Source organism: Macaca fascicularis, chromosome 10 (assembly GCF_037993035.2).
Source record: "Macaca fascicularis isolate 582-1 chromosome 10, T2T-MFA8v1.1".
NCBI lineage: Eukaryota > Metazoa > Chordata > Mammalia > Primates > Cercopithecidae > Macaca > Macaca fascicularis.
Genome location: NC_088384.1, coordinates 92,254,010 through 92,280,392, shown reverse-complemented (window position 1 = coordinate 92,280,392; position 26,383 = coordinate 92,254,010). Strand labels below are relative to the sequence as shown.

The following is a 26,383-nucleotide window of genomic DNA, read 5'->3' as shown; positions in this document are numbered from 1 at the left end:
AGACTTCTGGTCACATGGCCGGTAAGTGGCAGACCTGCCTCCCAGCCCAGGACTCCTTCCTGGTTTCTACAGCACTAGAACCTGGGTTCAAATCTCAAATCCATCTCTTCTTGACTGCATGACCTTGGGTAAATTACACAATATTTCTGGGTCTTGGTTTCCTCATCTAGAAGCAGTGCCTGCTTTAGAAAGAGGAGGTGAGGAATGAAACAGCTAATGTATATAAGTATTTATGGAAGAGTGGCTGGCACAGAGTGAGCCTTCCATCAGTGGCAGCCCATAAATGTTGCTGTTTTGGTTGTGGTGGTTGTGGTTGAATACTCACCTGATCATCATTTAGCAACATACAAATATGGTGAGATTAGCTTTACTAGTGAAAGCTAAAGTCTTAAGTTTGCAACTAATTTACCTTCTTTACAAATTAGGGAGAATTCAGGGAGATCCCTGCAATAACACCTTTCTCACTCACTGGTATTCCAAAATGCTTTTCTGAATAGGAAAGGAAGGGGTGGAACTAGACTTCGCATCAGGCATTGGGCATAATCCGACTATGCCCATAGATTGTGTCTTGGTGGAAAATAGGCTGAAAAACATGGGTTTAAAATAACCAGAGCTCAGATTATCCTTGGGGTTGGCCTAGATTTTAAAAAGAGGATAATTATCCTTTCTATTCATATACACTCACTTTGCAAAGTACGCATTTATGCATATATTTCATTTGATTTACACAATACCCTATGTTGATGGCTGGAATGGGACTGACTTATCCCCATTTTACAGAGGATGACTGGAGACGTCAAGGGGGGAAATATCCCACTGGTGACCTTTTGGTGAGTTGGGATAGGGACCGAGGCCTCCTGGCTTAGACTCCATGCTTCTGTTCCTCTCTGATGAGCTTCACCAGCTCCAGGCTAACCTCTGCTGCCTGCCAGAATCTGGGCTTCGTTTGGCCCCTGACATAGTAATGGAAGCTACAGGGGAGGGACCTTTCCCTTTGCATAAACCCGAGTTTTCTGTCCTCTGTCTACCCAAGGAGAAGAAGGAGCTTCTTCAGCCTCAGACAAACCCTAGCATAACTACACATCTTTCAAACATGCACAGGAGTCCTGAGACAGGTCTCACTTTCGTATACCAGAAAAAGTATCAGACTTTCTTGATCACCTGGCAAACTCCTAGGATCCTTCAAAACCCTGCCCAGTTAGCACCCTTTCTGCAGAGCCCTTTCTGCCCCTTCTAAACTTAATTCCTCCCTCCTCACAGCTGCTCTACATTCTACACATGCTTCTCCCATTGCTTGAACCACAACAAATGCTTACAAACCTGCTATTCTACGAGCTCCTCAAAGGGAAGGGCCAAACCTATTCACTCTAAATACTATACCCAGGACCCAACACAAGGCCTGACACACATATAATACTCAGAAAATATAAGTAGAACTAACGTGCCTGGAGGCCTGCCCCAAGGTGTTCTGGGAGCATCTACGGCTTCCCCACCCAAGTCCCTACTTCCCTTTTTTTTTTTTTGGAGATGGAGTCTCGCTCTATCGCCAGGCTAGAGTGCAGTGGTACAATCTTGGCTCACTGCAACTTCTGCCTTCCAGGTTCAAGTGATTCTCCTGCCTCAGCCTCCCGAGTAGCTGAGACTACAGGCGCCTGCCACCATACCCAGCTAATCTTTGTATTTTTAGTACAGATGGGGTTTCACCATGTTGGCCTGGATGGTCTTGATCTCTTGACCTCATGATCCACCCCCCCTTGGCCTCCCGAAGTGTTGGGATTACAGGAGTGAGCCACTGTGCCTGGCCTTTTTTTTTTTTTTTTTTTTTGAGATGGAGTCTCGTTTTGTTGCCCAGGCTGGAGTGCAATAGTGTGATCTCAGCTCACTGCAACCTTCTCCTCTGGGGTCCAAGCAATTCTCCTATTTCAGCCTCCTGAGTAGCTGAGATTACAGGCGCATGCCACCATGCCGGGCTAATTTTTGTATTTTTAGTAGAGACGGGGTTTCGTCATATTGGTTAGGCTGGTCTCGAACTCCTGAGCTCAGGTGATCTGCCCACCTTGGCCTCCCAAAGTGCTGGGATTACAGGCATGAGTCACCATGCTCAGCTCCCACTTCCCACCTTTAAGCCGCTCTCTACAAACCTAAAAACAATAAAAACGGGTACAATTTCTTAAGGTGCTACTATATGCCACAGAATATTTTCTAGGCATGATCTCATTTAGTTTTCCCTAGAACACAGCAAAATAGGTACTATTTATTTTGTAGAAGAGGAAACAGGCTCAGGGAGTTACATAAGTTGCTTAAGGTCACCCATCCATTCATTCAGATATTTATGAACCACTTCTGGTGTTCAGAGAATAGCCCACAGTGACTGTCAAGGCCAAGATTTGAACTTAGATCTACATAATTCTGAATTTCCCCAGTGTCCCATGTGACTTCTGAACATCACCTACAAACTCGAGTGTGTACATCCTGGGGAGAGACTTGGGCCCTGAAGGATGCTGATTTAGTAGGTCTGGGGCAGAACCTGGGAATTTTTGTGTTTAACAATCTCACAGGTGACTCTGATGAGACATGGTTTGTGCACCACATTTTAAGCCCTGTCTGCTTGCTACAGGACTATATAGGGCCAGTTTTCATTGATGTTAAGGGCACCCATCAGCCCAACAGAAATGGAGACAGTGGAGAGTGCCATGTGGTTAGATTGTCGATCAGCCCAGAGCCCAGTAAAACCAAAAGAATGACCAAGAACGATGCCCTGGCCTCCCAGCAGATAAGGCATCATCAGCTCCACACTGCAGTCACAAGACACCATTCCCCTAGTATGATGATGACCGGTGGATTGCTAAGCTTCTTGGGTAGGTGGCCCAAACCATATGGCTGAACCTGGGACCCCAAAAGACCACAACTCAGGGAAGTTGTGTGAAATCCAGAGAGTGGTAGTGTCACATCTCAAGTGGAAGTGAGCTCTAGGTTGGGACTAAGCCACCAAGAGCTGCCCAGGGACAGCACTGGTCTTGAGGGGCCCAGCCTGGTGCAGATGAACTTGGGATGCGTCTACCATTTTCCTGTTCATTCTGCAGAACCCGGGATACCCACTCCCCCACTTCCCTCTAAAGACCATTCCCCCCAGCTCTCCAGTTTGGGCCATACCTCCATCAAGGCTGCGGGACATGGTGTACCGTTTGCTGGAAGAACGCTCAAAGAAGGGTGCAGGCCGGTCAATGAGGGCGCTGGCCTGGCGGGTCTGTGCCTGGGTCCTCCCACTGTACCGGAACTTGGAGCCCATCACCAGGAAGCCCTTGGGTGGGGGCTCAGGGGACACCAGCCTGCAGCAGAGGGATGCAGGGGAGGGGGAATCAAACCTGTACTGCCAGGCCCAAGGTTAGACCACAGCTGGCCTTTCATCCCACTAACCCACCAACTACGACAATTCAAAGTGGCCCAGGAAGGGAGGGACTTGGGGAAAGGGAGGAGGACATTCCTAGCGTTCTCACTAACTCCTTCCCCGCTCCCCTCCATACACATGGTCTCTGCCCCATCCCCATTACCCCATCCAAGGTCAGACTCACCGGAAGAATGTGTGATGCTCGATGCAGACCTTCCATAGTCTCTTGGCTGACCGGTGGTTTGGGAGTTTAAAGCCAATTGTGCTCTCAAATTGCTCATACTGAAAACCAAGAAGGGCAGGTTAGAGGCAGGGCCTGAGCTCACTCTTGCAACTAGACCATTCTTTGTGTTTTTTATTTTATCTGTTTAATGTTTTCTTGAGACATGGGGTCTCGATCATTTGCCCAGGGTGGAGTGCGGTGGCGCAATCATAGCTCACTGTAACCTTGAACTCAAGAGATCCTCCTGCTCAGCCTCCCAAGTAGCTGGGACTACAGTCAGACACCACCACACCGGCTAATTTTTTGTAGAGAATGGGTCTCACTATGTTGCCTAGGCTGGTCTCCAACTCCTGGGCTCAAGCAATCCTCCCACCTCAGCCTCCCAAAATGCTGGGATTATAGATGTGAGTCATCCTTTCTGAACTCTTCTCAGGCATCTGCGACTTTGGCCTGTTCATTCACTGAATCAATAAGGATGACAGAGCCCTTACTCTGTGATGGGTCCAGTGCTAAACACTAGAGATACATGGAGATCAAGGCAGAAGATTCTAGTGGGGGTAGGGGGGCCTCTAATAATAAATAAGCAAACAAGATAATTGCAGACACTGATCAGGGCTACAAGGGGAATGAAGGGAGGTATGTGGTATGGCAGAACTGGGAAGGCATGGGGGCTCCTGCCGTCTAAGGAAGAGCAGGGGATCCCCTCTAGACCTAGATTTAGGTGATCTTGAGCTGACATTTGAAGAATGGGAAGGAACCAGCTATATGAGAAGCGAGACGGGGAGACACTTTCAGGTAGAGGAAACATCAAATGCGAAGCACCCAGTCAGGAAAGAGCTTGACTTATTCAAAGATCTCAAGGCCAAAGAGGCTAAAGCACCTTGGGCGTGGGGCAGTGTGGCAAGGGATAAGTGGGAGAGATAGGTGGCCATGGAAGGAGTTTGGAGTTGAGCTCAAGAGTTAAAGAGAGTTCCTGAAAGGTGTAAGCAAGGGTGTGGGTGGGAAGGGAGAGTGGGCTTGCCATGATCTGATTTAAGGGACTTTTTAGGATCTCTCTGGCAGTTATGAGGAAAATGGCCTGATGAGCACCAGAGGCGAGGGAGGGCAGAGGGCAGTGAGAAGGCCCTCATAGGCATAGGCAAAAGATGGGGGCTGCTGGAGGCAGGTGTGACAGAGAGGGAGAGAAGCAGATGTTACGACCAAATGGGCTTTTTGATGGGTGAGATGTGGGGAATTGAAGGAAAAGAGTTGCAGACATATACATGTTTGCATTTGTGTGTGTTGTGTGTATAGTCCAGTCTGTGTATCTTAGAATGTGTATAAACTTCCATACTTACAACATGTAAGTAAATACATGAACTTTACACAGACATGTATTCATTTATCTGTGTGACCTGAATGTATGTGGTTATACTTCTTCTTCTGTTTTTATTTTTCCCTCCCTTTTTTTTTTTTGAGACAGAGCCTTGCTCGCCCAGGCTGGAGTACAGTGCCAGCTAATTTTGTATTTTTAGTACAGATGGGGTTTCACCATGTTGGCCAGGCTGGTCTCGAACTTCTGACCGCATGTGATCCACCCACCTCGACCTTCTAAAGTGCTGGGACTACAGGCGTGAGCCACCGCACTTGGCCGTATGTGGTGATACTTTTATTTTTTATTTTTATTTATTTATTTATTTTTTGAGACAGAGTCTCACTCTGTCACCCAGGCTGGAGTGCAGTAGGCGCGATCTCAGCCCACTGCAAGCTCTGCCTCCCGGGTTCACGCCATTCTCCTGCCTCAGCCTCCCGAGTAGCTGGGACTACAGGCGCCCGCCAGCACGCCCAGCTAATTTTTTTTTTATTTTTTAGTAGAGATGGGGTTTCACCGTGTTAACCAGGGTGGTCTTGATCTCCTGACCTTGTGATCCACCCATCTCGGCCTCCCAAAGTGTTGGGATTACAGGCGTGAGCCACCACGCCCGGCCAGTTATAATTTTATTTAGGCTCTTCTCTCTCTCTCACTCTCTCTCTCTCTCCGTGTGTGTGTGTGTGTGTGTGTGTGTGTGTGTTGGCAGCCCAGGCTCGGCTGCCGGGGTTCACTCCTTTCTAGTTGATTCTGGTGAGGAGGAGGGTTTCCCAAGGCAGGCTCACCTCCCCAGGCCGGATCTTGATATAGAAGTTACTCCTTTTGTAGGAGATCTTGAGGATCTTGGGCCAGGCAAAACGGTTGATTCTCAGCCGGTCCCGGTAGATAAGCAGGCCATTGGCACAGACACCTAACATAATGTCGATGCCCTCAGAGTCCTGCATGAGAAGAGACCATGGAATGGAAGGCCCGGGGTCCATGCCTGGGGACAGCCTGCCACCCACCCCGAACACACTGCCCTGTGCGCTGCTTGTAATGAGCTCTCAGGAGCAGGGTTAGAGCCTCCACGCTGGAGTCCCACTGACCAATCCCTCCCATTGTCATTCAGTCATTCACTCTTCCATTTAGGTATTTATTCACCCACTCACTTGTCTGATCATTTGCTCTGTCAATCACTCAATCATACATTCACCCAGCAAATTTTAGTGGCACACACTTGGTGCCAGGCTATGTGCCAGGTGCTAGGAATACAGAAATAAACTAAGGCCTACATCTTTCCCTCACAATGCTCCCAGTCTAGCGGGGGCTCAAACAGGTTCATAAATAAAATACATGGAGAAAAGGATACAGATCATGAGAAAATAAAAGGTTATGGAACTTCGAGGAATGAGAATGAGAACAGAAAAGGTTTCAAGTTGGAGGTAACACAGTGTCTGGCACACCAAGCCCTAGGGAAAAGCCTGATAGTTCTTTGGGGGCACCACCCAGACACTAGGGGAACCCAGGAAGCTGGTGGTACCTTGGCATGGTGCAGGTCTACTCCATACATGGAAAGCTTCTTGGCGTTCTCTAAGAAGTGGATTTCTGCTTCTCCTGGGGTCATCCCCCTTAGGGAAAGAAAGTGATCACAGGTGACCAAGGGAAAGGCCCAGGCTTGAGTCCTGCTGGCCAAAGGTGGCCACCATCAGAACCCATGATTCTATGAAGTCAAATATGCTGAGCCTCACCCTAATCCTTTCCCTCTGTCCTCAGAGCAGGAGGGTATACCCCAACTCCCACTTCAGCCCACCCAACCCCCATCTTCTGCCAAAGCTCAAGTCCAGTCTTGTTAGTCCAGGGAGCACACAAGGGCTGAGCTGGGAGTCAGGATTTTTGCCTCATTCTGCCACTGAATTGACTGTGAGCTATAAATTCTACTTTTCCATGACCGTAAAACCATTGTTAAGGACACTGTTCATTATAACCACCCAGGGGCTCCTAAATTATTACCCACATGGGATATTTCTTGCAGAATTCAGTATCAGAAGCCACTTAATCTCTCCTAAGGAACAGGTGCACATTCTCCTTTCCAAAAAGAAGAGTTATGTAATTAATCAAGTTCCTTCTTTGCTTTTGCTGCCAGGAAACTTGGACTACATTTTATACTTAGTCAGAGCAAACATTTATTGAGTACTATGTGCTGGTTACTGTTCTAAGTACTTTACACGTATTAACTCACTGAATCCTCATAACAACTCTGTAAGATAGGTATTATTCTTCTTCTCATTTTACAGATGAGAAAACCGGCACAGAGACGTTAAGTAACTTGTCCAAGGCCACACTGCTATGAAGGAGAAGAGTCAGGATTTGTGTGACTTCAGAGTTTATGCTCCTAATCACTTCATTACAGGGCTTGTATATCCTCCAGGCCTCAGTTTCCTGTGACCTGTCTACTTCTGGGCTGCTGTGTGGGATACCTGGACATGAGATGTCAGTGTGCTTTAGGTCCAAAGAGCTGTAGGCACAGCCGTTAGTATTTCTCCAGCCCACATTGATCTGAACATCGTTCTCTGTATTATTATGACTCTTGCAAATCCTAAGATGTCTTACTATCTAGGACAGGGATGACAAATAGATGGCAGGCAGCCCACTACTCCCTGTTCCTATGCCCAGGTGGACACTGCTTACCTGGGCATTGTAAGGAATCAGTATCCTACTCAACACAACATCACAGCAGTCACTATTAACCAAGCAGAGTTAATGTGCGATTCTCAGAGACAGCATTTGCCACCCTTGACCTAGCATTCATCACATCCCAGCAGGCTCTTCCCCACGTACACGATCACTCCACATCTGGCCCTGGCCCTCCTCTCCAGATGAAGCCCACAGAACAAGAGCCTCCTAATTCCCTCCATCCTCAATAGTAATGAGACAATATCACCATACTCCTTTTGCTGGGTGCAGCACTTTAAAGTTTATAATGCACCTTCACATTATTAATTATACTGAGTCCCCATAACAATCCTGGACTTACAGTCCTGAATAGTTCCAGCTTAAAAGGACCCTACAAATCATTTCGTTCTGAGGGTTCCTCTCTAGGGGAACCTGTACAGAAGCAATGGCGAAGTGGAGTATCTGGGTTGTTACAATGACTGAGAAGGTGTTATGGGCATTTACTGGGTCCCAGGGATGCTGAACATTCTGCACAATAAATTCTCCTGCCCCAAATGCCAATAGTTGAGAGACACTGATAATCTAACTTCGTGCATATGCAGGTGAAAAATTGGGCTTAGAGAGGTTAAATAACCAGCCTATAGTCACACTAGTTAATTATCATCCAACTGCTGGAACAAGGTACTTTCCCCTGCATGATCAACTATTCAACTCCTTGATCCACAGACAGCAACACTAACAGCCAACATGCAGTGTGCCTTTAATATGTGCTATTTAGGCCTCCCAACAATCCTACAAGGTGGGGTTTAACAGCATCCACCTTGAACAGATGAGGAAACCAAAGCATAGGAAGTGAAATGACCTTCCTGAGATCTCCTGGTTAGAAAGTGGCAGAGCCAGTATAGGAACCCTAGCAGGCTGGCTTTTGGGTCCAAACTTTTGAACTCCACACCAAGATCTAGACACCAGGACACTTACTTAGAGACACAGTAGCGATTATTATCTCTAGCTGGCAGATAAACTGATTTTCAGAGGCCAAGGACAGGGAACTATCATACCTATAGAGGAGTTTAAGAAACTTGGGTCCCAAAAGGTCATCAAGGCCACACAGCCAGTCACTACCATTCCTATTTACAGAGATGATTTGCTCTCAGATATACCTCAAGTTAGGGGCAGAGCCAGGTGGGGTACAAACAGCACAGTATGCGGCGGCCTAGGACATTCAGGCCTGCAAGGAAGGCTCCCACTGGCCAAGGAGCCACAGAAGGCCCTGGCTGGCACCCTCTTACCTGTATGTCTTATGCAGCTCCATGATCCTCTCCTCCAGCTCCCGGGTCTGGTTAGGGGCGAAGCGGAGCTCGCTGACATAGTTGCCCACATGCTCCTCAGCATCATAGTCGCCCAGCTCAGCTTGCACGGCATAGGAGCCCAGTAGGGCATGCGTGACAAAGGAGCAGGGCAGCCGGCCCGTGATGATGTCTGCCCGCAGCTGCAGGCACAGGTAGTATCTGGAGATAGGGGAGAGCCAGCATGGGCACAGGGCCCTACTCCTCCCTAGATACCCCAAACACAGCTGTCCATCAGAGCCAAACAGAACACAGCTCAGCAGAAAAGGATGTTTGTAGACACTGGCGCTTCATATGTTGACAATCTGGGTATGTCTCGTGAGATGGTTTTGCAACATTTCACATGACTTTAAGCATTTTTGTGCATTTCTAAATTTGAGGGATTTGTTTTCTATTATGAGAGCATTTTCAATTTCTAACTCAATTTCAAGCTAAATAGGACTACTTTGCTGGTTTGGCCATTACAAAATGTCATGTAGTTTTAATTATACAAGTAATATACTGTATTCATATTGAGGAAAAAATGCACACTTTAGAGGTGACTCTAAATTTCCTCTTGATGACCAGAAATGCATGTGGTTTTGATTTATGGGTGTTTCTTACCTGTAAATGGCATCAAATGCTGCCTCTGATTCTAACAGCTCACTTTTTCATACCCAGGCCTTAGAGCCCGCCCATGTCAGCACATGTGACTCTGCCCCATTCATTTTAACTTCCACACTGTATTCCATTGCCTGGATGAACTTGCTTGCCAATGCTTTCCCAAAACTTTCTTATTTTGCTTCCAGCTCTAAGTAAATTGTCTGAAAACAAATTGGTTTAAAGGAACATTTCCAACTACCAGGCCATGATTTTTTATAACTTTTATGCACACTTGGATGATTTTACAATTTTAGAACCATTTAAAACCATTTTTATTGCTTTTTTGGTTACTATGTATTAAAAAAAAATGTTTCATTTTTAGCCAATGATGCCTCCCTGTCCATTTTTGTTATGTTTCACCATTATTTTTCAATTGCTATTTCTTTTTTCTTTTTTTTTTTTTTTTTTTGAGATGGAGTCTCACTCTGTCACCCAGGCTGGAGTGCGGTGCCGTGATCTCAGCTCACTGCAACCTCCGCCTCCCAGGTTCAAGCGATTCTCCTGCCTCAGCCTCCTGAGTAGCTGGGATTACAGCCACGTGCCCCACGCCCAGCTAATTTTTGTATTTTTGGTGGAGACAGGGTTTTGCCATGTTGCCCAGACTGGTCTCAAACTCCTGGTCTCAAGCAATCTTCCTGCCATTGTCTCCCAAAGTGCTGGGATTACAGGTGTGAGCCACCACATCTGGCCTTTTTTCTTTTAAGTGCCTTTTACTTAATATAATTCTTACTACTCTGTGACATTATTTCACAGTCAGAACTGAAGTCCTGGCAAAAAGTATGTGCAACCTCAGTGTGCGCCCAGGGCCAAGGCATAGACTCAGAATCAGTAGCAGCTCAAACATCACTGGCACCAAGTACAGGCTTATGGGCATTCTATTCAAAAGTCTCAAAATTCAGAAATCACTGCCAAATATTCTGACCAATCTTTCATTTCAATCAATTTGTCATTTTGACCAGTTTATTTCGGGCCTAACTATTTTTGGCGAAATCAGCTGCTATAGCACCCATCTCCTAGGGCCATCTGTGCTAGGCAGGCCTAACTTCCTTCCTGGTGTCCCTGGAAGCACAGTGCCCAGGGTCTGGCACAAACGGGAGAAGTATCAGTAGGTAAGACCAAGGGGATGGAAGCTGTGCTGGCCTAACCCACACAGTCCACTTGGGAATGGAGTTTCAGATCTTGATGCTGCCACATTAGCCCACACCTGACCTCAGGGCTCAGAACTAAGACTAATGACGCCAAAGCCCAGGCCTGATCTGTTCCAGGAACATCTGTCTTATCTCCCAAGGCCAGAGTCAGCATCTTGACCTTGGTCAATGGCCTGGCAAACAGGCAATCGACATGAAAGTGAAGGAGTGACCCAATGGGAGAGAGGGGCCGGCTTAGGAGCCCCTTCCCTGCTATAGGGGAACTCCAAGCCCATATCTTCTGTTGGGAGTAAAAGGCCCATCACCTGAATGACACAGCCCCAGGATATCATGAAGTAAGACTACCTCTTTGGAAAGGGCTTAAGAGAAGGGTTTTCCCGTTCTGGTTTCCAGAAATGGGTAACCCCACGGAAGCTCCCATTCCGAAGGATGCTTTGCACTCATTTCTCTGTGGGGAGTCCCAAGCCCCACTTGACTTCCATGTGCCTGATGTGTGCACAGAGTGGCATGCAGACCAAAGTCCCACGTTCAAAGGCATCCTATTCTACTCCCTCCGTATTCCCAATGCTGCAAACTGGTAGCTCACCCAGCACAGCAGCCTTCACATGGGTTTGGTATGTCCCATGCATAGATGGCCCATGCTATGTTGTTTTAAAGTTTGCATTTGTTGCCAACATTTAGGAACTGTGGTTTTTATTCTTTAATCTCTAGGTTCATTCCAACAATCAGGCCCAATTCCTACATGACAGTGATGGCCTGGAGGGGAACAGCAACTGTTTTAGGTGGCTTCTGTCCTCTCTACAAGGGGCCCCACAGCTCCCTGTGATACCTCTTCCTCTGACGTCAAGGGTCAGCTGCCACTGACCACTGTGCTTGCATCACTGTGTTTCTTACAATGAGTCGGCTTCCTGTGTTGATGCTGTCTGCCTGACCTTGGTAGGAGACTGCATTTGCAGCTGCTATCATACACTGCCTGTGTCCCCAGGGCCAGAGGCCCTCATCCGTAGTCCCACACAGCCAGCACACCTGCCTCTCCCTCCACAGCCCTCACCTTGTGATGTCTTCTGTCAGCTGGGCAGGATCAGGTGGGTAGAACTTGACTGTGAAGGCAAAATTCCAGGGGCTACCTGAGAGGAGATGGGAGAAAGATCAGCGAGGCCCTATCACCCCATTGGGTGGTCCAGATGCACCATCCTATGGGCAGTTTTTCAAAGTCTTCTCCTATCTGTAATCTCAGGACAATCCAATCAGGAAGGCTGGAACATTACTCCCATTTGACAGATTAGCAAACTGAGGCCCAGGTTAAGAGACTTGTGAGCTAGCAGTAGGAAGGAAGGTAGAAAGAAAGAAAGAAAACTGACGCTGCATGCCAGACACACTGTTAATTACTTTACAAACATTACTTCAGTAAACCTCACCACAACCCCATAAGTAAGTCCTATGATTAGCTCCATTTTATAGATGAAGACACTGAGGCCCAGGCAGTAAAGCAGTCAGCCCAAGGTCACCCTACTTGGAAGCGGCAATGCTGGGGTTCAAACCCAGGCCATCTGGCTCCTTGGTCTATACCCTAGTCTGGGTCATCGTATGTCAATGATAAGAAAAAAGGCTAAATAATACCACATTAAACAGGTGTCTTAAATTTGGACTTGTCAGAGCCCTCACCCTGCTACTGTGCATTGCAGCTCTCTGAAGGGAACATGCATTCAAGAATTTCCAAAAATGGTTTGATCTGTTGTATCCATTTTTTACAGAGCATCCTGCAAGATTAATGTTTCTCAGAACACACACTGGAAAACTCTGCCCTGTATCATGTTGACTCCATCTCAGATGACAGGATTGAATTATAAATAAGATCCAAAAGGCAAATATAATGAGCTAAATGTAACAAAGGGATATTTTAGGGGGATAAATGCTAACCTCCACACTTAGATGTGAAAAACCAATGGTACACATCTAAGAAGATACACAGGAGAATAAAGTCTGAGGTTATAGCTGGAAGCAAGCTCTGCAAGCCCAGAGAAGGGGTAGCCACTTGAGAGGGGATGAAGGCAGGTAGGTATGAGGTACTGGACAAAATTAGCGAAAGTCTACATATCCACAACAATGGTCAGACCACCCTTGGGAATTTCAGGTTTCAGGCCCAAAACGGCCCCTGACAAAGTGAGAAAGTAAGGCCCATCCAGGGCAGGGCTGTGGTCATGGACCGCTGGAGGTCACATCGCCACTACCATCCTTGTCTCTGCGGTAACCACTATCTGCACCATACAGATGTCACGTCTCAAACTTTTACTAGATGCCAGTCACTGCGCTTGCTAAGAACTTTATGCACATGTATGGGGTTCGATCTTCATAATCATCCTGAAGTTGACTTCCTTTTTTATAGATGAATTCTGAGAGGTTAAGTCACTCTCTCAGGGTCACTCAGCTAGTCAGTGGTAGAAAATGGGGATCCTAACTCTGGCCATCTGGCCCCAGAGCCCAGGCACCTGACCACACCGACTCCTTGGAAAAATCAGCTTCAAGGAATAATAATAGTCTCAGGAATTCCTACCTCAGGAATAATAATGGTAATAATCAATAATAATAATAAATAATAATAGCTAATGCATACTGGGTGCTACTGTGTGCAGGCACCATTCTACATGTAATACTCATTTAATCCTCACAACGTAAATATAAGTACTAGCATTACCCTGCTTTACAGAGGAGGAAACCGAGGCACAGTCAACACCAGAAGCAGATGGAGTTAACATTCAAATCCAGGCAGTCTGGCCTCAGTGTCTATCTGCTTAACTATCACACCAGATTGCCTCAGGGAAGCAAGAAGAAAACAGCTACTGAGCACCTACTATGTGCTTGGTGCTGTCCATACATATGTCATTGAACTGTCATCCCTACTTCATGAGGCAGGAACTACTAATCCACTGGCCAAGGAGAAGCAGGGACCCAGAGAGGTGGAGAGCTTGCCCCAGGTGCCCTACTTTGCCCTACCTTGCCCCAGGTGCACTGAGGTTTGGGAGGAGATACACCCAACTCTGAAGCCCAGGCCACAAGGACCAATGGCGCCACTTTCAGAAGGCTGAGGTGCTGACACAGAGGGCAAAAAATTGCTCTACTGGGGCACCAGAAGGTAGGATGAGGATGAATGGCTGGAAGTTACAGAGGTAGAGGCAGAGACTGTGGCTCTCCTGGATAAGGTGCTTGCTAGGGATCAAGACTATTACTTGATGACTTGTGATGGCTACAAGGAGTGACATCCACCAGGCCTGGGCTGTGCTGGCAGGGGCTGCAGGCCACCTTTGGGAGTGATGCTGAGACCTGACCATTTGGTCCAGCCGCGTGTCTTTCCCAAGCTCCTGGTCCTGACCAAACACCACACACTCGGCTGCCTGTATCTATCTGTTCCAATCTCTTTAGTCATGAGACATAGGCCTCCCAGCCAGGCTGGGGCTCCTGGGGGACAGCCTGAAGCCCAGGCGGAGGATCTGTCAGCCCCCCGAGGACTGCGCTCTGTCTGTGTGCCTGCCTCTTTGTCTCCAACTGACAGAACCTACAGGAAGAATTCCTCGAGCCCCCTCCTGCAGAGTCAGCTGGCATCCCAGGGCCCAGCTGCCCGCTGTCATGGCAACAGGCTCAGCTACAGCTTTCCAGCCAGGGGACCAGGGAGTTCAGGAGAGACCAACCACAGCCAAGGGGGAGGGGCCCTGGGTGGAGGCATCTCCACCTCGAGGCCCCAGGTCTCCAACTGCTCAGGCTGCCTTGCTGGGGCCCCCTACCTCCCACTTCTGCCATTTGGGAGCCGCCCCATCCCTCCCAACATGCTTTCTCTAGACCAGAAAGGACAGGTTGTTGGCCTGCTCATCTGCCTTCACCCCAGGCCTTGAAAATAGCACAGGACGGTGTTGGAAGACCAGGACTCAAGACCTGGCTCAGCCAACATTTGGCTCTGTGACCTTAGGTAATAACTGCCTCTCTCTGGGCCTCTGAGAAAAGGGTCGTTGCTTACTGAAGTCTGCACCATTCCTGGACAGAAGGGTGGCTGTTTCCAGCCCATCTGCTTGTCCTTTGTCCTAGACGGCTCTGCAGGTCCCTTCTAGAGCTGACGTCCTGAATGTATTTATGATTCCTCTGCTAACTTGCTGTGTGACTCTGCACAGTCGTTTCTCTTCTCTGGGCCTTAGACTTGTCCTTCCCGCTCTGGCTTCTCCCAAGATCTGCCATGTGGAGTACATGGACTCATGGATCTGAATGCACTTTCTTTTTTTGTTGTTGTTGTTTTCTTTTTTTGAGATGAAGTTTTGCTCTGTTGCCCAGGCTGGAGTGCAGTGGTGTGATCTCAGCTCACTGCAACCTCTGCCTCCTGGGTTCAAGAGAATCGCTTGAGGCAGTCCCAGTGCCTCAGCCTCCCAAGTAGCTGGGATTACAAGCACTTGCCACCAAGCCCAGCTAATTTTTGTATTTTTTTTAGTAGAGACAGGCTTTTCCCATGTTGGCCAGGATGGTCTCAAACTCCTCACCTCAAGTGATCTGCCCGCCTCAGCCTCTCAAAGCACTGGGATTACAGGCGTGAACCACAGCGCCCAGCCTGAATGCACTTTCCAAAGGAGGAGAGAGCAGTACAAGGGAGGTTCTCATGGCCTGGAATCCCCTCACCCATTCACCTCCCCAACCACAGCAAGCCACTCACTCCGGATCTGCTTCTTGATCTCCTTGGAGGGGTCCAGCCAGTTCTGAAAGAAAAGACAGAGATCTTCAGAGGGAAGATGCAAGAAAGAACCTGACTGGGCTGGGAGAAATATCTTGAAATGGCGGGTCAGCAGCCCCTTGTGGGCAACGCCCTTCCTTGGCTAAGCCTCCTGGTCCCTTTTTCCTGGGTCTAAGGGGTGAGGGGAATGGGGCCAGGATTCACTACCAGGCTTGGACCCAGTGTCCCGGAGCTGCCACTGCCCTGAGGCAGTTCCAGTGAGCAGGTGATACAGCTGCAATGGGACTGGCAGGAAGGAGGAAATTCAGAGTCTCCCAAGGATGGGGGAGAGGCTCTGGCAGGGAGCTCCTAAGCTCCCCCAGCAACTCTAGCAGCCAGACCAGGGCTCTTCAAATTCCCACCTGGGGGTGACCTGTATGTCACCAAGAAATGGCTGAGACAGGGAACTGCGGGTAGATAGGGCTGGTTGAACCTTGGGGACATGCAAACAGAAGACGCTTAGTGATCTGAGCACTAATGGAAGCCATGGGGGGTGGCCAGGATTACAGGGGCCTAACGGAAGTGCAGGTCCCACCCTGCTCCCTAGTCCAGGTACCTTCTGACTGTCGGCATCACAGAAGGTCAGGCCGAAGTAGTCCTTCTCTAGGAGGTTGAGGTGTTCACAGACCAGGTCAAACAGCACCTGACCCCGGCCATGTTTCTGAGGAGGGAAGCAGAGCAGCTGTGAGGCTGAAGTATACCCCGGGGCGAGGCTGGGAGATACCCTAGGCTCCACCAGGACAACTCAAAAACCCCAAGGGCCTTTTGGCATCTGGACAGGAATGCAGCACTCCTGCCACCCACCTGGCTCTGCCCTCTGAGTCCTAAGGGGGTGACAACAATGGCCAGCTCCTTGATGGCCTTCTTCCAAGTTCTGGTGGGGGTTTCTGGACCTTGAGCTTGCTTGGGGAGAAGCTGAAGTGGAAGGCTTAGGAAGTGACGGCTTTCTCCTTCCTTTTTAGTGATTAAGAGAAGGAGGCTAACTTAGACTGAAGGAGCAGAAAACCAAGTCCTAAGCTTTAGGTGTGACAGGAAGAGAAGAAGCCCCTGGAATATAACAGAAGCGGGCAGGGGGAGAAGGGGAGGGCTTGGGACTCAGGGTCATAGTGTGACCCTCCCTTCCCTGAGTGAAATCCAGGGCAGTCCAGGCTAGCCCACCACTCCCTTCCCCACAGCCAGGGAGGTTTCACAGAGGCTCATGGGGCCTCCATCAGCTTCTGCTGGAAGAACCATTGTTAGGGCCGGACAGGTTCCTCCCACTCCTGTAGAGCTAGGCTTGGGCCTCTCTGAAACACCATTCAAAATGACAAAGCCAAGAACCTGACTGGGTGCACTCCAAACCCACAGGGGTAAAGATGAGCACCAATAAGGGGATCACAGGGCAGGGGAACAGAGGCAGTCACCACCCAAAGAAGCAGGGACTCTAGAGAGGGAGTGAGGCCCCTGTAAGGTCTGGTTGGGCCCTCAGGACCAAGCCTGACGAGGAATTCCTGAATCTGGAGATCATCAGAGAGAGAGGACCTGGCCTCAGTCAAACGCTTTATGCACTTCTAGGACAGGCAGAAATGGCATCTTGGGGACCATCACGGTAGGAGAGAGGACATAGAAGATAGCCCTTTCCTTTGTCCCAGGAACAGGGAAGGTGAAATCTTTCTATAGACAAAATACATACACAGTCAGGTGCAGTGGCTCATGCCTGTAATCCCAGCACTTTGGGAGGCCAAGGCAGGCAGACCACTTGAGGCCAGGAGTTTGAGACCAGCCTAGGCAACATGGTGAAACCCTGTCTCTATTAAAAATACAAAAATTAGCTGGGTGTGGTGGTGGGCACCTGTAATCCCAGCTATTCAGGAGGCTGAAGCAGGAGAACTGCTTGAATCTGGGAGGTGGAGGTCGCAGTGAGCCGAGATTGCATCACTGCACTCCAGCCTGGGCAACAGAGCAAGACTCTGTCTCAACAAAAAAAGAAAAAAAAGAAAAAAAGAAAAAGAAAAAAGAAAAAATACATACACATAAAAACAAAACAAAACCCTGTAGAGAAGAGGGACTCAGCCTCCCAGGACTCAGGAGTAAGTCACATCCCTAAAACCAGGGCATTGGGGAGAAAAGGGGGCAGCTCCTATAAATCTTAGTAGCAAGGACACCCTCTGAGCTCTTTGACACATGCGGAGAAGGGCCAGGAATGCTGCCTAGGCAGGGGTAGAACCTCTAAGGGCTCACAGAGGGGGCAAGCGAGAGCTCAGAATTAGGGCAAGAGTCAGAACCTATACAGGAAAAGGAGACCTAAATGTGAGGCCAGGAGGGCCAACTCCAGAAGGAGGCATCTGCTGTGTCACCACCATGGGGCAAGGTTTCTACACGGCCTGGGTGACATCCTCCCAGTGAGCCGCCTCCCTGTGATGGGGTGATGGGCTTGCTATAGAACCCTCAGGTGACTAGTTTGTCCTGGAGACTTGAGATGGTACCCTGGACAGGGATATTCACTAGGAAAGGAGGAGCCCTCTCTCCACCCAGTATATAAAAATGATTTAATTTAAATGTCAGTCTCTCCTGGGTGAATAGGGGAGCCCAGTTCCCAGGTCTACTGTTTGTAGATCAGCCCTTACATAGTGGCATCCTTGCCAAGGTATAGTCACCCTGTAAAATCTTCCCGTGGTGCCAGCCCTGTACCTCGTCTAATTCTATTTGCAACCATAACCACTCTCTCCAGGCTTTGGTGCCACCATCTGTACAAAGGAGCTCCGAGCCAGGTCATCTCTCTGGATGCTGTGGCCGGTCCAGGACTCCTCTGGTTTGGCCCAGGCTGGGTACACACAGGAGCCTGCCCTGGACCTGAGGCTGGCCAACCGGGGACAGGACATATGGCACGCAGTGCTCCCCTACCTCCACCTCACACTCATACTCCGAGGCATCAAGCAGAGTGACCCGGCAGATGGCACTCTTGTATTTCTTGGCAATCTTCTGGGGTGATTTCTGGGCCTTGCTGGGCGTGGTCCTCTCCGACAGGCCATCGGCCTCACTGTAGTCCTTCTCCTCCATGTCTAGGCTCTGCAAGACCAAGCAAGGGAACAGTTTGCTCAGTGAGTTTTAAGCCATGGCCTTTCATATAAGGAAGAAGCAATATGGAGGCATCTGGGGCCAAGACAAACCCCTGAATGAGAGTCGCTGCCGTCTGAGACTCACAGGGCAACTAGGGTCTACGGCTGGTGTGTGCAGAAGGAGAGCCAGGGCTTCCATGCACAATGGGTGGCCTCGTGTGAGGGGTCCCCATCTTCCCTGCAGGCTACTGCTGCCATAGGCATCCTCTGAGGCAGGAGCATCCCATGAAACCAAAGCCAGTGGCCAGAGCTGCCCTGTCTCCCTAGAGCAGCGCGTGACTCAGCATAGCATCCATCTGGTCTCCTTCTTTTTGTCTGTCACTGGATCTAGCAGGAGTCTGGGAGCTGTGGACTGAGTTAAGGAGAGGAGAAAGGCCAGAGACCCGCCCCCGCCCCGCCCCCTGCCCCAGGCCCTAACTCCACTGCTGATGCCCTCAGTGATCTTGGCCAAGTCCCTGCCACCTCCAGGCCTGTCGTGAATTAAGGAAGGTGTTAATTAGATGATGAGGTGAATCTGTTGTAGCTTTAGGGGCTAGCCAAGCTAGAACATGGGGCTAGCCAAGCTAGAACAGACAGGTTCAGGGGTAGGAAAATAAATGGAAAGAACTCAGGCTTCAAAATCAGATCTAGATTTGACTTCACCTCTGTTACTTTATGGCAGTGTGACTTTGGATAACTCACTTTATCCTGCTGGTGCTCAGTTTTCCCAAGTGTAAAATGGGGGAGTTAGTAGCTACTCTCTTTAGTTTGAGAGAATAAAATTTAAAAATGACCACAATGGGCCAAGCATGGTGGCTCACACCTGTAATCCCAGCACTTTGGGAGGCCAAGGTGGGAGGATCACTTGAGCCCAGGAGTTCGAGACCAGCCTAGGCAGCATAGCAAGACCTCATCTCTACTGAAAGTTAAAAAAAAAAAAAAATATGGCCAGGCACAGTGGATCACACCTGTAATCCCAGCACTTTGGGAGGCCGAGGCAGGTGGATTACCTGAGCTCAGGAGTTTGAGACCAGCCTGGCCAATATGGTGAGACCCTGTCTCTACTAAAAATACAAAAATTAGCCAGGCATGGTGGTGCATGTCTGTAATCCCAGTTACTAAGGAGGCTGAGGCAGGAGAATTGCTTGAACCTGGGCAGCAGAGGTCGCAGTGAACCAAGAGTGCAGTGGCACCACTGCATTCCAGCCTGGGTGACAGGGCGAGACTCCAACTCAAAAAAAAAAAGAAAGTGAAAACAATTAGCTAGGTGTGGTGGTGCACACCTGTTGTCCCTGCTACTCAGGAGGCTGAGGCGGGAGGACTGCTTGAGCCCAGGAAATTGAGGCTGCACTCCAGCCTAGGCAACAGAGTGAGACCTGCCTCAAAAAGAAAAGAATATAACTACAATGCTCCCAGCACAGTGCTTGGCATGTAACGGGTCACTAATAAATCTTAGTTTCCTTCTTTCCTCCCTCCTGAAAAAAATACTGGGGCCCTAAGAACTGGACCTGGAGGACGGTCTGGGCAGGAAAGGGACGCCCATGCTCTCGTGCACACACCTGTTCAGCAGGCCGCGTGTCCTGCTGGGGTGGATGCTTCTCATTGGAGTTGGCCTCTGGGTGGCCGTGGCCTGCAGGGGTCACAGGAGTGGTCACAGCGGCGGCGGCCTCGGGCTGCTGCGGGGCCTCCTCCTGAGCTTTCTTCACCTCAGAGTCGGGGCCTGTCTCTGTTGTCATGGTGACCAGCACGCCTGCATTGGCATGAAGGAGATCATGTGACAGGGAGGGACAGCAATGGTGTGACAGCGAGAGGGGCAGGAACCACACGCGGAGAGAGACAGATGGAGGCAAATGGACAAAGAGTCACAGGGCAAAGAGAGGAGGGAGGGAGAGACAGAGGAAGTGGGGAGGAGGGAGGGTCATGGGAGGTGAGGGGTTAGTGGCCGAGGTCACAGGCACCCCTCCCACCCTGTGTCTGCAGCTCTTCAGGGACTCTAATCTCTGGGCCTTTCGTAGGGATGATGAGTCCTTCCAGGGAGCCCCGCTCTGCCAGGAGCACATGGGGCCGCTGCTGACCACCTCTAGGCAGGGCCCAAACTAGGCTGTCTCTCCAGCCACCTCACCTGGCACTTGGTAGCCCCTCAGCAAAGCTGGATGCACAGAATTTAACCAAAAGAGCCCTGGGTTCCAGACACTTCCAGTGCTGAAGCTGGACACACCTCTTCATGCCCCAAGCTTCAATAATTCCTGCCCTGCTAACTTCACAGAATAGATCCAAAAAGAGAATGACAGGAAGAAACTTACGGGAAAAAAAAAAACAAAAACCGTGCAGCCTTGACGATGTAAAAGTCAAAAGAATAGGCTCAGTCCCCAAGTCGGCCACAAATGTGGCAGTCACTTCACCTCTCTGGGACTCATCCAAAACATGAGCAACGTAGAGAAATGCTCTCTGGGATGAACCATTCTTGTCATTTTCCCCTTTCAGCAGGAAATGAGGAGATTTCAGAGAGTTAAGGACCCACTGCCCAGCTATTCTGCTGGAATAAGCAAGTTACAGAGAGAGAAAGAGAGAGAATGGCATGGTCTCATTTTTATATTTGAAAAACAAAACAGGCCAGGTGCAGTGGCTCATGTCTGTAATCCCAGCACTTTGGGAGGCCGGGGAGGGTGGATCACCTGAGGTCAGCAGTTCAAAACAACCTGGCCAACATGGTGAAACCTCGTCTCTACTAAAAATGCAAAAAGTAGCCTGGTATGGTGGTGCACGTCTATAATCCCAGCTACTCAGGAGGCTGAAGCAGGAGAATCACTTGAACCTGGGAGGCAGAGGTTGCAGTGAGCTGAGATTGTACCACTGCACTCCAGCCTGGGCAACAGAGCGAGACTCCTTCTCCAACAAAAAAAAAAAAGAAAAAGAAAAACAAAACAGTAACCTCAACAACATATGTTTGTGTTTGCACGCATTTAGTAAAAGCTCTAAAAGGATACTCACCAAATTGTTAAGAGAGGTTGGTAAGGCAGAAGTGGGTAGAGGAAAATGAAAGAGATCCCTGGGAACAGGGTGACATAAGAGAGAAAACTTCACTTTTCACTTTATATGCTTTGGAACTACTTTTATCTTTTAAAATATACATACGTAGGCTGGGAGCAGTGGCTCATGCCTGTAATCCCAGCACTTTGGGAAGCCGAGGCTGGCGAATCACCTGAGGTCAGGAGTTCGAGACCAGCCTGGCCAACATGGTGAAACCTCATCTCTACTAAAAATACAAAAATTAGCTGGGTGTGGTGATGCATGCCTGTAATCCCAGCTACTTGGGAGGCTGAAGCAGGAGAATCGCTTGAACCCAGGAGGCAGAGGTTTCAGTGAGCCACTGCACTCCAGCCTGGGTGACAGAGCAAGACTCCATCGCAAAAATAATAAATAAATAAATAAAATATACGGATGTACTTTTTTAAACGTATGAGTTGGCTTTTTTAAAATGTAGGGGAGGGGAGGGGCATCAGATGCAACCATTCCTGCCCCCAATCAACAGATCCTCAAAAAAAAGCTTTGAAGCTAAAATCAGGGAAATAGAGAAATGAGCAGGAACCCTCACCCCTGAGTCCAGGCCCTTCCTCTAAATCTATCATATTACATGAGAGTGATTCAAGCTAGACCTGGCAGGCCTTCTCCCCTGCACCATCCTTCATGGGACACCTCTGATAGACAGACAGACAGACAGACAGACACAGCATCCACTCTGGGCTAGCCACGTGCTCCAGGTCCCCTGCCCCACACTTCCTTTTCATTTTTCAGTTTTTCTCCCTGCATCTCAGTGAGCATCAGCCCAGCCCAAAGCCAAGAGCACTGGACAGAAAGCCAGGGACCCTGAGCACCCCACTTAGGCACAGGAGAGCTCTGGGACCGTGAACATCCTCAGTCCCCCACAGAGTGGATAACGGGGGAAAGGCTTTGTATATGGAGGCGTGTAGTACAAATGAGAGGGTTTGTTGTTACTGATGCTACTATTAAGAAGGAAGATGAGGAGGAAGGGAAGGCCTGGGTCCCATCACCTCCTCCCCACACAGAAATGCTTTCCACTCAAGCACACTACTCTGTGCTTTATGGGTATAACTTAAAGCCACAGTTAAATAAAGGCTCTCTGTCACTTACAGGACAATGAGTGCTGACTCCAGGCCAGGATACAAAGCAATGAGAGCTGCTTTAGGGGAGCCCACAGCCTTGGAAGGGTCCACATGATACCTGTGCGCCAGGCTCAGGATCTTTTCTGAGCCTGCACTTAAGGATACTGGTCATAATGCCAGATAAGGCCTATAGGCAAGAACTCTTAAAATAACTGCCTGCTTAATTTTGCTTAAAAAGAAAAAAAGAAAAAAAAAAAAAAAAAGCATCCACAGACTCATCTGTGTGTTTTCTGCTGTGAGATGCAGAATCCACACGACCCCTCGTGGGCCCAGGCAGTGGAAGAGACACTTCCACTCTTCCCTCTCCAATGGCCTCAATCTGATTTCAGTTCATACTCCCGGAACTTTTCCTGGGTCTGAGGTTTCTTGAAATAGCCAGGAAAGCAACCTTAAATAAATATCCCAGTCTTCCTCTGGCTGAGTCTCCAGCAGAGCCCGCTGGCAGCAAATGCCCGGCGCTCCCAGAACCACAGAGGAGAGGAGCTGGATGCCTTTTGAGATAATTTTTGAGATAATTCAATCTACTCCTCTTCCTTTACAGGTGAGACCCAGTGAGCAAAAAGGACGACTGACAGTCATTTCCTCAGAAACCAGATTTCCCTGGTTCCTCCGCCCACTCTCCTCCCTCCCCAGCCTCCAGACTCCCCAGATCCTAACTCTAGGTCTGCCTTCTCTCCACTGTACTTGGCTGCCTCAAGCAAACCTCAACAGAACCCCGCAAAGGAGAAAGCACTCAGGCTCAGGCTGAACACCAAGGACGTGGCAGGAGCCACCTCTGCATTCCATGGCCAGGAGCTGCTGAGAGAAATGATGGCTCATTCACTCTAGAGAGTTAAAGAAAAAAATGTAAAAAATCATGGAAAAGATTTGAGTATAAAAGCATGATACACAACGGTTTGTACAGATTAACTCTGTGTTAATGAACACACATGCACAGATATGGAAAATTCAGCAAAGTATTAACTATAATTATTTCTGGGTGGCAGGAAGACAGATTATTTTTTCTTCTGTTTAACTGTAGTTTTTGGTTTTGCTACTATACTTGGAGATTCCTTGAATGAGTTTAAGTTAGAGGTCAAAAAAGAATTTTTGGCCGGGCGCAGTGGCTCAAGCCTGTAATCCCAGCACTTTGGGAGGCCGAGACGGGCGGATCACAAGGTCAGGAGATCGAGACCATCCTGGCTAACATGGTGAAACCCCGTCTCTACTAAAAATACAAAAAACTAGCCAGGCGAGGTGGCGGACGCCTGTAGTCCCAGCTACTCGGGAGGCTGAGGCAGGAGAATGGCGTAAACCCAGGAGGCGGAGCTTGCAGTGAGCTGAGATCCGGCCACTGCACTCCAGCCTGGGCGACAGAGCGAGACTCCGTCTCAAAAAAAAAAAAAAAAAAAAAAGAATTTTTTCTGATGCACATGGCTTGGTATGGCAGTATGAGAAGGAGATAAAATCTGTTTAAATCTTTTAAAAATTTATAAATCAAAAATAACATCTTTTAAAAAAAATATGATGAAATCTTTATTTCACATATCCAAGGATAAGAGCATGGTTCTCTCACTAGGCCACAGAAAGGGAGCCGAGGGCCTGGCCCTGGCTTCTGACATAGCCTGCCACGTAGGCATGGTTCCGCCCAGGCCCAGGTGAGCACAGACTGATGGAGCTTGCTGTGCGGCTAGGCTGGGCCAGGCACCGCAGTGGCCCCTGGAGGGAAGCACGTGCTGGTTCCCGAAGAGCTGGCTGCAACGTGGGAGGAGGATGCTCACCCAGGAAATTGCTAAACACTTAGGCAGGAGGTGATTTAGATTTGCCATTTATGTTTCAGCCTCTCAGCAGAGTCTGGGGACCTGGTGATCTGGACTGTAGCCTGGAGTTCCCAAAGGAAGCTTCTAGGGTGGGTGGGGGGTGAAGGTGGAATTAGGTGTTGAAAAAAGGGAGCCATTTATTTATTTATTTATTTATTTATTTATTTATTTATTTTTATTTTATTTTATTTTTTGAGACGGAGTCTGGCTCTGTTACCCAGGCTGGAGTGCAGTGGCCGGATCTCAGCTCACTGCAAGCTCTGCCTCCCGGGTTTATGCCATTCTCCTGCCTCAGTCTCCCGAGTAGCTGGGACTTCAGGCGCCCGCCACCTCGCCCGGCTAGTTTTTTGTATTTTTTAGTAGAGACGGGGTTTCACCATATTAGCCAGGATGGTCTCGATCTCCTGACCTTGTGATCCGCCCGTCTCGGCCTCCCAAAGTGCTGGGATTACAGGCTTGAGCCACCTTAGACAGAAGATGCAGAGAGAGCATTTGAGCTGAGTCACCATGTGGGAAAATGTCCAGAGATGGGAAGAAGGGGGATGGCAGGGGATGGAGAGGAGACCTTGACGTTCTGGCACTTCAGAGTGAGAAGCCTATAAAGGTGAGCACCAAACAGCCTGGAGGGAGGGACTGGTTGGAGCTTGGGAGGAGTGATGGGGCTGGGAGGGTGCAGGCAGCCTTGCAAGAGTCAGAAGCATCTCCGTGCAGAAGGACAGGGCTCCCATCACTAAGCGCTGCTGCCAGCCAGGCCCAGGGCTAGAGACTTCATACGGTCATTCATGGACCTCTTGAAGGGAGGTAGAGCAGGTGGCCCTGTGGCTCAGTGGTTCACAGCACAGGCTTTGGAGTCAGGCACACCCAGATCCAAAGCCTAGTGCCAATGCCTGCTCACTCTGTGACCTCGGACAAGTGACTTCACTTTTCTGAGCCTGAGTTGCCACTGTTTTTTTTGTTTTGTTTTTTTGAGACAGAGTCTTGCTCTGTCACCCAGGCTAGAGTGTAGCGATCTCAGCTCACTGCAACCTGCGTCTCCCTGGGTTCAAGTGATTTCGCCTGCCTCAGCCTCCCTAGTAACTGGGATTACAGGTGCCCATAGCCAGCTAATTTTTGTATTTTTAGTAGAGATGGGGTTTCACCATCTTGGCCAGGTTGGTCTCAAACTCCTGACCTTGTGATCCACCCGCCTCGGCCTCCCAAAGTGCTAGGATTACAGGCGTGAGCCACTGTGCCTGGCCCTGAGTTGCCTGTTTTATAAAACAGAGACACTCCCCCCTCCCTCTCAGGATGGTGAAGGAGATTTAGGAAAATAACACAGAGAAAGCTCTTAGAGGCCGGGCGTGGTGGCTCACGCCTGTAATCCCAGCACTTTGGGAGGCCGAGGTGGGCAGATCACAAGGTCAGGAGATGGAGACCATCCTGGCCAACATGGTGAAACCCTGTCTCTACCAAAAATACAAAAATTAGCTGGGCGTGGTGGCACGTGTCTGTAGTCCCAGCTACTCGGGAGGCTGAGGCAGGAGAATGGCTTGAACCAGGGAGTCGGAGGTTGCAGTGACCCGAGATCGCACCACTGCTCCAGCCTGGCAACAGAGCAAGACTCCATCTAAAAAAAAAAAAAAAAAAAGAAAAGAAAAAAGCACTTAGCATGGTATACACCCAATAAAACAAGCCTGAGATGTATGGTCTATAATTACCAGCAGTAATGGGAAGCTGCAGTGAGGAGGGCCTGAGAATGGGAGTTCAGAAGTGTCCACCCACAACAAATGGAGAAATGGAGAAAGAGATGTTTCTAAGAGACAGCCAGCAGGACCAGACTGATGACACTA

The 26,383-nt window shown here is 49.2% G+C and overlaps 1 protein-coding gene across 50 annotated transcripts in view; it reads right to left on the bottom strand.

The window, feature by feature from the left end:
* Positions 1-26,383, bottom strand: part of EPB41L1 (erythrocyte membrane protein band 4.1 like 1) — a 140,323-nt gene that overhangs the window by 38,433 nt on the left and 75,507 nt on the right. For all 50 annotated transcript variants that reach the window (XM_074005209.1, XM_074005223.1, XM_074005211.1 and 47 more), the window contains 10 exons: positions 20,131-20,321; positions 18,378-18,542; positions 16,051-16,155; positions 15,438-15,480; positions 11,799-11,874; positions 8,901-9,119; positions 6,479-6,566; positions 5,745-5,897; positions 3,573-3,670; positions 3,154-3,329 (listed from right to left, as the gene is read on the bottom strand). In XM_074005209.1, coding sequence (XP_073861310.1) covers positions 3,154-3,329; positions 3,573-3,670; positions 5,745-5,897; positions 6,479-6,566; positions 8,901-9,119; positions 11,799-11,874; positions 15,438-15,480; positions 16,051-16,155; positions 18,378-18,542; positions 20,131-20,307 — 1,300 coding nt within the window. In that variant the 5' untranslated portion in view covers positions 20,308-20,321. The remainder of the gene's footprint in view (positions 1-3,153; positions 3,330-3,572; positions 3,671-5,744; positions 5,898-6,478; positions 6,567-8,900; positions 9,120-11,798; positions 11,875-15,437; positions 15,481-16,050; positions 16,156-18,377; positions 18,543-20,130; positions 20,322-26,383) is intronic.